Raw genomic sequence first — 14,380 nt, 5'->3', positions numbered from 1 at the left:
ACAGCTCAAACTACTGGCTCAATTTTAATGTTTTACACTGGTACAGCAGCTCGTCATTTTTAACAGTTTAATACTACTTATCAAAACATATGAAACCTAGGAACTTGAAACTTAGTACAGTTGGATTTTTTAGCTAGAAGCAGTTATGGTGTGGTGGAATATCTTTCAAGATGAACCTATTTGGCTGCAGTGCGATCATGTGTTCATATGTGTCAAATTTTGAGGTTAAATCAAATCAAAACAAACTGGCATATATTCTTGGAATTGACAATAGTTAAAAATACTTTAAACTTACTCTAGCCTACTTTTATGAAAGTACTTGGCAATTAAGAGAATATTTACTGTGAAATAGATACGTGATTCCTAATTCCAAATCAACGAATGAATAAGTTGTTATTTAATCATTGTCTCCAAATTATAAGTGATGGTTGCTTTGGAAATAGTAAATAATTATATGAGCAAATATTAAAATAGGCTATTGAATCTTCTTGCATTGTTAATTTAGATCATTGTATTAATAAAATAATGTAGTTGTTGTGACTGGGATACACATATAACTAACTTTTGAGACATACAGTAATGATGTTTACGTTTAGTTTTGAAATCTCTTAACATCTAAATATAGACCCGCCTTTTAGGTTTTAAGTTGCCGGTAGGTACCAGAATACTCTTGAGATGACGAGGCCGAGATAAACCTTTAAAGACTAACGTTTTGGCCTATTTAAATTATAATTAACAGCTAATTGTATTGCTGACAATTCATGAATGCAATCAGATAAGTTCACCTTGTACAAACAGGATTATATATACGATATGCCAAGGAAGCAAGATTCGAGTATGGCTTATAAAATGCAGTAGCCTAAATACTGAATGTTTTCTAATAAATTAGACAATGAAATATACTAAATAAATTCACTTTATCTTAAATGGGCATTCTTTCGTAAGTAATACAACACGGCTCTTATGCCTAATTGACAATATGCCAGTTTGTTTGTTTTGATTTAACCTCAAAATTTGACACATATGAACACATGATCGCACTACAGCCAAATAGGTTCATCTTGAAAGATATTCCACCACAACATAACTGCTTCTAGCTAAAAAAATCCAACTGTACTAGTACTAAGGTTTGTTTTATGTTTTGTAAATACAGTATACACTGAAACAAATTAAACAATCGGGAAAATCACTCTACGTATGTTAAACAAGCAATTAAAAAGAGATATGTAAATTTAGGATAAATGAGTGTTTTAATATTTATTTTGCCTTATGCTATTTCTAACAAACCTAATCTGTTTGATTACATTTTTACTTCTCTAATAAGGGCTCAATTTACACTAGTCTTTAGATATACGGGTTTAATTATCAGAACACTTATGTAACACCAACGCATTTTATGTTGTTCAAGATGACCATTGATGAAATATGAAACTGAGTTTAAGCCCAGGGGGTTTGTTAAATAGTAATTTTGGTACATGTGTCAAAAAGTTTTTAATCGGTTTAAAGCAGATAAGACCAACAATGTAGAATTTAATTCTACACAAACAATATTATTGAAATGAAATGAGATGTAGTTGTGCCGTGGTCTATATATCAGAGAAAAGAGGATTTATATTTTAACTGTTAATTTTCTACAAAAAAAAATAAATCTAACAAAAAACCACTAAGTGGTAACACTTTCCCCGCCAAGTCACCAATCCAAAAAAGATAATAAATCATTACTTTTTCCGCCAAGAAAAAACAATGTAATGTATGTCAGTTTGGCAACTTGGCGGCAGACTTTTGCTCGGTCACTTTAAAAAATACCATAAAACTAGTTTCATTGAGCAAGTATCTCTCCCATTAGTACATTGCTAGGTGAGAGCTTATTTTACAAAATTTTACCTTATTTGTGCCACATTTCATAAAATCATAATAGTGATGGTTTTATATTTACTAATTACCTCAAAATTATTATACTTACAGGGTGTCTACAACATTCTGGATATAAAATTCATGGACAATTCCCGTACATTTAAGGACCTTTGTCGGTGTGATTACAGAATAATATTCCTGATTTCTCAAACTGTATTAATCTTGTTCTTCATTGTAGTTGTTCCAGAGAGAAAAGTAAATAATAATAGACAAGAATTAAATTTCAAAATAGAAACTTATTGAAAGTAAACAAACATATACTTTAGGTACAGCTTTTATAGTGTAACAGAAAAACGCAATCATTCCCGTACATTTAAGGACCTTTGTCGGTGTGATTACAGAATAATATTCCTGATTTCTCAAACTGTATTAATCTTGTTCTTCATTGTAGTTGTTCCAGAGAGAAAAGTAAATAATAATAGACAAGAATTAAATTTCAAAATAGAAACTTATTGAAAGTAAACAAACATATACTTTAGGTACAGCTTTTATAGTGTAACAGAAAAACGCAATCATTGTCTCCTGCAATAGCGACAAAATCCTAAATATCTCCATCGGTCACGGAAACATCATAACATAGCTTATCCGATCCAGGCGGATTAATTTGGCATTATTCGCCCTGGCACAACGTTAGGTTCTCGACTACTTTTGAAAAAAAAATCTTTAATGCATAATGAATATATTGTAACTCGGTTCTAGGTACAAAATCGGTATGGTAAGCGGCTACCAGTAAGCACAGAGTAAGATTATTGTCTTTTCATCTGCAAAGTTAATATCGACACATAGCAATCATTAGTTTATCTTAGGCTCAATTACATTTTCTGCAGTATATTTTACAGCACTTTCAAAGAATCAAAATACCCAGGCCTAGGCCTAATTATTTAGGAGGGCCTATATAAACTGAGTAACAAACAATGAGGTTACAATATCAGCAAAGTCACTACAATATCATCATTCTAGTTCATAAGATTTAGATTGCTTAAAGCATACAACGCAATAAATAAATATGGGAAATAAAAAAAATTGAAACCTGACCGCCAACAATGTACAAAGAAACAGAAAATGCAATGACATAATTTGAAACCAAGTAGGCCTACGTAGTGATAAAAATTTAATGCAAACAACAATGTTTTTGGTTTTGTCAATTGAAAGATAAAATATCCATAAAAAAGGGTTTAACTTACAAAATAAGACTGTAGATTAGTTACATGTTTTATATAAAACCATAAACAGTTTTATGGCACTAGGCAATGGCCAGGGGCAAATTGAAGTACAAGTAAGATGTGAAATTTAACAGCCATTATAAAACTATTATTTCCATGATAAAATATGTTTGGGATCTAATAATGATTACCCTAGTAATAAATAAATGCGTTGTAAAGGAATAAAAGTGATACAACTTTTATGAGCTAAACTACTACTGAGTCAACAATTCTTGGAAGTACTTGACTTGACACTTGATTGTCGTGATAAAATATTAATGGGTTTGAGACTGCTAATGGGGTTTTTATTGCATAATTACTCTAGTAATAAATTATGAAAACGTAAAGAAACATCTGATAAACCTTTTATGTGCTCCTAACCAACTAGCGGTCGATAAAATTATGACCCATTAAAAATTTAAGGACATAGTCTGGCATTTAAGGACAATTCCCGTACATTTCATGGCCAGTAAAAAATTAAGTACAATTCCCGGTTTTCCCGGATTTCCCGGTTGGTAGACACCCTGACTTAGTTAGTTGGACTAATTAATTAGAGAAGTTGATTTGTGAAATTATCCACGAACGTAACTTTAATGAAAAAACCAAGCAAAAGTCTGCCGCCAAGTTGCCAAACTTACATACATTACATTGTTTTTCTTGGCGGAAAAAGTAATGATTTATTATCTTTTTTTGATTGCTGACTTGGCGGGGAAAGTGTTACCACTTAGTGGTTTTTTGTTGGATTTAAAAAAGTAATAAAGATAGAGCTTCAAACCTTGGTACACAATTACAGCGCATTAAAATAATTTTAACTCATTATTCAACGATACACTAACTCCTCAGGGGGACGGTCTGCTAGGAGTCAGAAGAAAATCTTAAATGTAAGCATAGGTTAATAAGTACATCAAATTAAAGGTCTTTACTAGTAAAATACAATGTCGCAAATTTGAACTCAAGAAATCTTTGAACGGCTGCCATTTTTTACTCAGTTGTTTTTTTTTTAGTTCAAATTTTCTGCATTGCTTCCTACAATTTTTTTTTCCTGGGATGCTAGGCTTGAGCCTGGGATTGTTTTTCACATTACTTCAGGCTTGACCTAGGGGTTGCGGCATTGGCGCATCACTGAATAATGTGTAAAAATGTTTTAATGCCCAGTACTGTGTACCAAGTTTTGAAGCTCTATCTATATTACTTTTTAAAATCCAACAAAAAACCACTAAGTGGTAACACTTTCCCCGCCAAGTCAGCAATCAAAAAAAGATAATAAATCATTACTTTTTCCGCAAAGAAAAACAATGTAATGTATGTAAGTTTGGCAACTTGGCGGCAGACTTTTGCTTGGTTTTTTCATTAAAGTTACGTTCGTGGATAATTTCACAAATCAACTTCTCTAATTAATTAGTCCAACTAACTAAGTATAATAATTTCTAGGTAATTAGTAAATATAAAACCATCACTATTATGATTTTATGAAATGTGGCACAAATAAGGTCAAATTTTGTAAAATAAGCTCTCACCTAGCAATGTACAAATGGGAGGGATACTTGCTCAATGAAACTAGTTTTATGGTATTTTTTAAAGTGACCGAGCAAAAGTCTGCCGCCAAGTTGCCAAACTGACATACATTACATTGTTTTTCTTGGCGGAAAAAGTAATGATTTATTATCTTTTTTGGATTGGTGACTTGGCGGGGAAAGTGTTACCACTTAGTGGTTTTTGTTAGATTTATTTTTTTTTGTAGAAAATTAACAGTTAAAATATAAATCCTCTTTTCTCTGATATATAGACCACGGCACAACTACATCTCATTTTATTTCAATAATATTGTTTGTGTAGAATTAAATTCTACATTGTTGGTCTTATCTGCTTTAAACCGATTAAAAACTTTTTGACACACGTACCAAAATTACTATTTAACACACCCCCTGGGCTTAAACTCAGTTTCATATTTCATCAATGGTCATCTTGAACAACATAAAATGTGTTGGTGTTACATAAGTGTTCTGGTAATTAAACCCGTATATCTAAAGACTAGTGTAAATTGAGCCCTTATTAGAGAAGTAAAAATGTAATCAAACAGATTAGGTTTGTTAGAAATTGATTGCTGACTTGGCGGGGAAAGTGTTACCACTTAGTGGTTTTTTGTTGGATTTTAAAAAGTAATAAAGATAGAGCTTCAAACCTTGGTACACAATTACAGCGCATTAAAATAATTTTAACTCATTATTCAACGATACACTAACTCCTCAGGGGGACGGTCTGCTAGGAGTCAGAAGAAAATCTTAAATGTAAGCATAGGTTAATATGTACATCAAATTAAAGGTCTTTACTAGTAAAATACAATGTCGCAAATTTGAACTCAAGAAATCTTTGAAGGGCTGCCATTTTTTACTCAGTTGTTTTTTTTTTTAGTTCAAATTTTCTGCATTGCTTCCTACAATTTTTTTTTTCCTGGGATGCTAGGCTTGAGCCTGGGATTGTTTTTCACATTACTTCAGGCTTGACCTAGGGGTTGCGGCATTGGCGCATCACTGAATAATGTGTAAAAATGTTTTAATGCCCAGTAACTGTGTACCAAGTTTTGAAGCTCTATCTATATTACTTTTTTAGCAAATTTCCCATATGGGGAATATTTTAGCGAATTAGGGAATGAATATGAGCGAATTAGGGAATAAGCTATTACCGTAGGACTCATGGTAAGACCTGGACCCGGGACCGATTTAATTTTTAATTTGGAGGTCCCTAGAGGCCAAAAACACCATCCATTCAAATTCATATATATATATATATGTATGTATATATAAGTAGATAGTAATGTGCCGATCCTAGTGCAAAAAAGTACGAGTTCAGAAAATCAATGTAAATTCTCTGTTTTTTAACACAAATCATGTTATGATTCGTGTTTGTGTTAACATGAACACGAATCATAACATGATTTGTATAAAAAGCAATTCTGTGAAAAGCAAAATACAGTTGAACCTCTCATATCTGACCTCGGCATACCCCTCGGGATATCCAACCTATTGTCCAGCATTCTACTTGTTTCCGTCTAGGGTGATAACGGCTAGTGTGTTTGGTTAACCGAAAGGCTGGTCACAAGTCTTGTTGTAATTGCAGCACACAACCACCACTGTCGTCAAGACCACAAGATGCGTTCACAAGCGTTGCCACGGTTGCTTGAGATGATTACCTGTGTCACTGGGACTGCAAGACATGCTCACGGGTATTGCCACGGTTGAGGGAGACAGTTACCGGTGTAGTCTAGACCGCAAGATATACTTCTCTCGATATCCAACCTTTTGGCCGTTCCGACCATGTCCCGGTCTCGTCAAAGTCGCATATGAGGGGATCTACTGTAAATAAAAACTAACTACTTTGTGGGTTTCAGTATATAATTAAAATTAATCAAAAACCAAAAAAGTGGCCTAAGTTAAAAACATGTAAACAAACAAAATTTTGTTTAATCAGCCTAATCAAAACAAGATGCAACTAATGGGCAAAAGGCAATCAAGAAAGATAGAAAGAGGCAGGATGCATGCTTACGTGTGAGAAGGGAATCGCCTTGGTAAAAAGGCAGATAGACGTGTTGCGTGTGCGTAGGCTGGCCAAAGAGAGCATATTCGCCCGTCAACACGTCACCTGATACACAAATGTGTTAGCGTGCAGCGTGCATCAGCGTAGCTTGCGTTAACTCAACACTACAGCTACAGCCCATAACTACCATGCACTTGTCAACCTGTGCTCACTGCTCTTGTGCCACTCAACTCAACTTATGTTGTAGATTATATAATATAAGGAAGTTTCCCAGTTTGAAAATATCAATATAAATCAACAACAATGTGTTAAAGGCTTTTATGAATTATATTTTATGGATACAAAACAGGATATATTATAAAAGTAAATTGGAGGAATTGTAATTAAGTTATGAAAATATAGTTTGAGTGTTTATAATTTTAGATAGTGTAGAAGTGTTTACTAAACTGCTTGAGCATTATAAATACTTGAAAACAATTGTTACACAAATCTTAGTCGAATGTTTAATTTATTTTACTTGTAAACGATGTAATAATTTTAAATGAAAACAAGTTAATCCTACAAAACCGAATACACTATTTCGGCTTTGTTATCAAGTACGATAATAGTTATAACGGGATGTGACAAACACTTTATTTGTATTAATAAGAAAATATATACCGAGATAAATCATTTTGTTTAGTTTAACACACACAAAACCAAACAAACACAAAATAAATTACAGTAGCTTAACAACACATATCTCGCTAAATGGTCAGGGGACATCCTCTCTGAAACTATGAGTAAAGGGTTACTCATAAATAACTATCAGCATAATGGACAGAAAATATTATGTGAGAATTGGGAAAGAGTTTCATGCGATCACAAAACTCCCAGGAACTAAACCATAGATGAGTTAAAACATATAATGAATTAGGGGTCTGCGGTGCACCGAAAAAGTCGGTACGGTACAAGCTTAATTAACGTCATCGGTTCGGTTTGGTACAGCATTTTACACGGTACAAATTCGGTGTACAGCCTATTATAATAATAAATTACTTTCAGTTTACTATCATAGTCAACGACAGTTGGGACAGTTGGTTCGACAGTTGGGACAGTTGGTTCGAAGCACATACAAGTCTTATCAGATGTTTGTTTACAATCTTCATAATTTATTACTAGGGTGATGATGCAATAAAAAACCCATTAGCAGTCCCAAATCCATTAACATTTTATCACGACAATAACATTTTATCACGACAATAATTGTTGTATTCAAGTACTTCCAAGATCTGTTGAGTTTTATCACTTTTATTTCTTTACGACTTTCCCAAATCTATTTTATCATAAAAATAATAGTTTTATGATGACTGTTAAATGTTATCTCTAACTCAGTCAGTATTTTCGTGAATATTCAATTTGCCGGCTGGCCATTGCCTACTGCCATAAAACTGTTTATGGCTACATATTAAACTTGTAACTGATCTACAATCTTATTTTATAATTTAAAATATTTGTTATGGATATTTTATCTTTCTATTGACGAAACCACAAGCATAGTTGTTGTTTTGCATAGTTTTTTTTTGTTATTCAAGCCAACTCGGTCTCAAATTATGTCATTGCATGTTCTGTATCTTGTCTTATATTGTTAGATGTGGCTGTTTAAGGCTTAAATGTTTTTTAGTTTCCTGTATTTTTTATTGTGTTGAAGGTACTTTATGAAATCTAAATATTATGAACTAGATAGTGATTTTGCTACCCTCATTGTAACCTAGAATCAATTTATATATAGGCCCTCCCAAATAATTAGGTCTAGGCCTGGGTCTTTTGATTCTTTGGAAGAGCTTTAAAATATACTAAGAAAATTGGATTGAGCCTGAGATTAACTAATGATTGATATGATTGATATTGTGGATGTTAACTTTGTAAATGAAAATACAATAATCTTACTCTGTGATAATCCAAATTTTAGTTTCAGAAAAAAACATTGCAAGAGTTGTATCCATCTTATAACTAGTTTTGGAGCTGATAGAAAAAAGATGGTCTTTGCCATTACTTCATCACAGCCTCCAGTTTTTCACTGTCGTCTGCTGTGAACAGCTGGCAACTGCACTCTCGTCATACTGAATGCTTTTATATGTTTTTAAATTTTTTTAAAACAACTAGACATTGTGTTGGTTGGAAATAATTTACCAGTTGTGTGAAATTATCTTGTCAATAAATGTTTTAAACATGTTTATTCCTAAAAACTCTTAACCTATTTTTAAGACCACTTTTATCATGGCTATTAAAAGTATCCTTTATCTTTACTGTGATTTTTCTTGACACAATCCTCGTAGTAGTAAATAAAAGGTTTTGTTTTAATAATGTGTGGTACAGTAATTGTTGTTAGAAAACCATGAATGTAGGATACTATCCATTTTCATAGTAATGTCAATGTATTAAAGTAAAAACAATTATGGTTTAGATACAGTTCTGAGCAGAAAACCGCAAAAATAGGGGTAGCCGTGTACTGTACTGATTTTGTACTGAGAACAAAGGTACAAAATATTGTACCGTACCGACCCTTAAATTTTCTGTACCGCAGACCCCTATTCTGAATTATAGAATTAAATGATGAATACATCTTCTTCCTATTTTGAGGTGGACAGGTAACTCCCTATATTCATACAAAACATTTCAAATATAAAAACAAAAAGTGTGATGGATGAATCATTATTTTTTTTATTTTAGAATTCATAATTTATAGGCTACCTGATATGATTATAGCTAACTATCCTTTTTCAGTATTAGAAAATAGAAATGTTCAAAAACTCGTCCTAAAAACTAAGATATCCTTGTTTGGTGGTTGCTGTTGTCTTTCTTTAATTAAGTTATTACCAAAAAAACAACATCAAACCATAGACAAAACATACTCTCTTGGTAGATTTCTCATCCCTATGGAACAGCTGAAGCCAATTTTATTGTTAGTTCTGTACAGTGCGAGTGCACTGTAAAGGTTGTGTTTTGTTTACAATTTGTTTCTTGTTATTTCAATCATAAAAATCCTCGTTTAACCAAATAATACGATCTAATCGTAAACAATAACCTGTCCCCTAGTTATATAGCCAAACAGTAAAGCTCAAATTATGAAATTAACTTTAAAATAATAGAAACAAAATTTAGTCGACACTCCCAGCCCCCAGTGTCACCGTACATGAACTAGAAAAAAAAAACGAGCTTCAAAATTAACAATGAGATGAGAAGTCTACTTGTGTTGGTTAGTCTATGATCAAACACTGGTTGTTGAGGAACACTTTCTGAACAATGTTGTTAGTCATAATGTGGTATCCTCTGGGGACATGAACACAAAAAGTAAATCTGTCACAGGTCTAACCATGAGATCTAGAGTAATAACTTATTCCCGATATGGTAAACTTGCTAAAAACTGTACGCTTAAGTTTAAAATTCCCATGTTTAAAATTCTGATGGAGAATATCAAGGGGATATGGAGAATATTAGTATTGTAGCTTCTTTTGATAATTAATTTTACATTGGAGTTTTATATTGCGATCAAATAGTAAAGTGATTTATTTCATACAGTACACCCCCTCTTAACCGACCATAATGGGACCGGACCTAGGTCGGATAACCCAAAAGGTCGGTTATAACGGGCTATCCCTAAAACATAGCAAAATTAAGTGCTATTCATTTGGAATTATGTAATCATATTTTAAAGTCGTACTTGCATTATTTATAAAATAATATACTACACTTATCTCATTTTTTCGTATTGATATAAAAGTCACAAATAAACACAAAACCCACAACATTACTGTAGGCAAGAGTCAATAAAATTCTTATTTTAATAACTTAGTACTGTAATATTAATTGATGCTTTCCGAATCTATCGTACTACAGTAAAGAACTTTTTGTCGATACAAGCAACCAATTCGTTACGAGACTGAATGTTTATTTATATTTATAGCCTCTAACTGAGGCTCGAGTCACAAATTCTATCTTGACCTTGAAGTCGTTAACCCCCCTCCCCTGCCCTCCCTACAAGTTGCGTTGTTTGTTTACTCTAGCGATAAGATAGTTCTAGATTATATTACAAAAATAAAAAATAGCATCTGTTTTCAGAAACAAAAATTTTTTGGGATACATACAAAATAACTAATTTTTAGTCACATCCTGTGGAGATAAGCGTATGGTTTCCATCGACAAGCGTGGGGGCGGAAATGCGGAGATTCCTAGAAAGCGATGGTTAAACCGAACTGATCTCAAAGCAAGGTCAGTTAAAACAAACTATAATATGAATAAATGAATAAATGAATGAATAAATGAATAAATGAATAAATGAATTTATTTCCCATAATACAAAACACTTTACAAACATAATAATTGTTGAGAAATGTAAACTGGTCACTTTTTCAAGTAGTGTGGCCAGTTAAAAGGTTAATCATACATAATAAATAATAAATTGTTGAGCCTAGCATCAGATGACAAATATTTTATCCGCCTGCTGTAACATCTGGGCAAAACTTAGACTAAGAAAGTGTTAACAAAATACACATAAAATAAGGTAACAGTAACACATATTTTACAATCGAGTTAGTGAGTCGGTGACTCAGTCGGTAGCGTCGCGGACTTCGGGCCTAAGGAAGCGATGTCGTGGGTTCGGACCCTGGTCACTGCCGATAACATTTTATCAGTACAGTCCACCTGTGTACTGTACTGGCTCACTCCTTGCTTTGCTGCAAACGATCCATGCACGGGCGCTTAGTCTATGTGGACGGGCAAATGCAAGGTTAAAAAAGGCCGCCAACCTCTTTTTTTTTTTTTTAATCAAGGGCAGATAATCCGATTATCAGGTAATGCGGGGTCAGTAAAGAGGGGGTCTACTGTACCATTTTTTGACGTTTTACTGAAAACACACTTAATTACATTCCTATCAGCAGCAAACCTAAGTAAGTACCCATTAAACCAAATGTTATTTAAATAGGGAATGAATCTTAAATGTTTAAGGAAATATTTTAGAGAAAATCCGATCAGGCAAATGGAAATTCACTTGCACTGCGGGGGTATTTTTCAAATAGCTGGTTTGACTAGGGACGTGTCTATTCTCAATACCAACATATCTTGGACATTGGTATTTTTAATAACAATCGATCACTAAAAGTCATATCAAAACGTCTGCGAAGATCACATGATCGAAAATGTATGTTTTTGCAGGGATATTGGATGTATGACGACAATGAAATTCATGTAACCGCGGGAGACGACGATGATGTCTACACGCCTCTGGGAAATGTTCACGCTTTAGCCGCAATCAAGTATAACACCGATGACAGTCCCATGATCGCGGGAGACTATGATGATAACCACACGACCACGGGAGATGTTCACCTTTTTGTTTCATTCGAGGAAGACAATGATGATGTTTCCATAACCGCTCAGCCATTCTGATACCAATTTCAGTTCCAAATTTATAAGTTTCAAGCTCAGTTCTCTCATTTTGGTACAGAAATATAATCTGATTGGCTACAAAGTAGAGGGATAGATAACACGAAATATTCCTATTGTGAAATGATTGCAAGTGTTTCAAACTGAGTTATTTACCTCCCTCATCCTCAGAGTCTGACATGAAAGTCTCTTGCATAGTTTCTGGACTGACCACTTTGTACTTCTCCTCCCCCAGCGGTGTGATGGTGCCTGGCTCAGTTACTCCCTTCAAAGTCTCCATCACACTGATGTAGCCCAGCTTTTGAGCGATGGACATTGCAGTCTGCCCTTGCTGAGAAACACATTGTCATTTAACATTTATTTACAAAAGTTGTAAAAACCATAGCATTACACCATGGCACAGTGTTTGATGATATGTAGGCTACTGTGCTTGTTGACTTAAAATGTAAAATTTTTGAAAAAATTGTTAGGCAATGATTGAGTTTTCCCTTTGAAATACAAAGTTATGACACAATAAAATAGAAAGCAGTAATAACTGCTGAACCAATGCTTAGACCCCTTTTGAATCAAAGAAACAAATTGGACTACGCGATTGTCTGTATTACAATTATGACAAACAGTTTCCATAATTTTGTGAATACTATGTTTTTTATTATTCACTGACTCACTGAATACATATATAGTCAAAGAAATTACAAAAACTCAATCACATAAACCACACATTAATCTCAATCTAATCAATCAAAATTCAACTAAAAACATTAAAATGATATGTTTGGATAGTCAAATTAGGGGTTGGACCCAATTACTGAAAAACTACACAATTTTGGACCGTTGTACTTCAGGACCCCATGAGAAACATTTTTTACAATCATTCAATAACTAGTAAATACTTACACCAGTGCTCGATTTGTAAAAAAAAAAGTTGCCGAGCCTGTAACCTATTTAATGTACCTATTCATGTATAGTACCCAGATATTATAGTAATGGTAAAGAGCATAAGATTACGATGGCTGGGACACGTATATAGAAGAGCTGTTAACAGTATGATTGAAAGGGTTATGGATGGGGCAACCAGAAGGACGACGGCCGCTGGGACGGCCCAGATTAAGATGGAATGACCAAGTGAGGCAGGACCTCAGGAGGTTAGGAGAGAGGACAAACATGGTTAGGAGGTTAAGGCAGCAGAGGACATGCAGCAGTGGAGGCGCATTGTTGGCGAGGCCAAAAATCACTTGGGATTTGTGTGGCCAAAGGAGTAAGTAAGTAAGTAGTACCTATTTATGGTAGGTACCCATTTATGCCAATATTTCCTAAAGATATCTTCCCTAAAGAGAGGTACCAGAACGCCGTTCCGCCCCAAATTGAGCACTGCTTACGGTCACTAATTAAAAATGTACGGTGATAGTAATACAGTTAAATTGACTTTGATAGCCTTATTAAGTGTTACTTACAGGATTATTGCTGATATTTGAAACAATCTTACATTTTAAATTTACACAAAGTAAAACACATTCCTGCCATGAAGTGAGTCCTATACGAATTAGATCCATCCAAAGACTCAGCTCCAGTTTGGCTCAATCGTTGCATCCCTCTATTTTCTGAATAAGATTTAGCATAGGCTATCCTAAGCCTTATGTATAATAGTTGAGTAGGCAAGGTACTAACGTTGGTGGTGGCGTTGGGTGGAGCGTTGTGTTCCAACAGTGTGTTGACTATGGCGCAGTGACCCTGCTGAGCTGCCTGGTGAAGGGGAGTGTAGCCTACAGCTGTGGTAGCATCAGACCTAGCGGCGGAGTCTAGCAGAAACCTCACCATGCCTAGCTGACCAAAGTGGCAAGCAACATGTAGTGGTGTGTAACCCGCCTGTAACAGACACACTGACTGCAAACAAAGTCAAGGTGTATCCTTACAAAAATCATAACTGTAGTGACTGTAGTGTTGACATAGCTTAACACTCACATGTTTTAACGGGTAGTAATAAAAGATACATTTGAGTGATATAGAAATCTGATCAGTAGACAGTTTATTCTTGAGCAGTGCAAGGAGTGGACTGAATGTTGAAAGGTTTTCCATTGCAACACTAATTTATAAAACTCAATTTGTTTGAGATAAAATTATTGAATAGGGTACAGGAATGGGTACCAGTAACCAAAGTTAAAAAGGAATCAAATTCAAACGACATCACAAATTCTCAGAACCCAAACAAAGTTGCATGGGACCTCATAAACTCAAGCAGGAAAACAGATACAATTTGCAAAAAAAAAACAATAGCCCAGATACCTTCAATACCTTTTTCATTGATG

At 34.1% G+C, this 14,380-nt stretch overlaps 1 protein-coding gene across 2 annotated transcripts in view; it reads right to left on the bottom strand.

The window, feature by feature from the left end:
- LOC128983230 (ankyrin-3-like) overlaps nucleotides 1-14,380 on the bottom strand; it is a 217,514-nt gene that overhangs the window by 22,706 nt on the left and 180,428 nt on the right. The window contains exons 17-19 of one of the 2 annotated variants that reach the window (XM_054402455.1): nucleotides 13,743-13,940; nucleotides 12,231-12,405; nucleotides 6,660-6,755 (exon numbers count right to left, since the gene is read on the bottom strand). In XM_054402455.1, coding sequence (XP_054258430.1) covers nucleotides 6,660-6,755; nucleotides 12,231-12,405; nucleotides 13,743-13,940 — 469 coding nt within the window. The remainder of the gene's footprint in view (nucleotides 1-6,659; nucleotides 6,756-12,230; nucleotides 12,406-13,742; nucleotides 13,941-14,380) is intronic. The other variant, XM_054402456.1, reaches the window with a different exon arrangement.

This window comes from Macrosteles quadrilineatus, unplaced genomic scaffold (genome assembly GCF_028750875.1).
Source record: "Macrosteles quadrilineatus isolate MER2022 unplaced genomic scaffold, UCM_ALF_1.0 Scaffold_1__1_contigs__length_201487025, whole genome shotgun sequence".
NCBI lineage: Eukaryota > Metazoa > Arthropoda > Insecta > Hemiptera > Cicadellidae > Macrosteles > Macrosteles quadrilineatus.
This window is presented reverse-complemented; position numbering and strand designations above follow the sequence as displayed.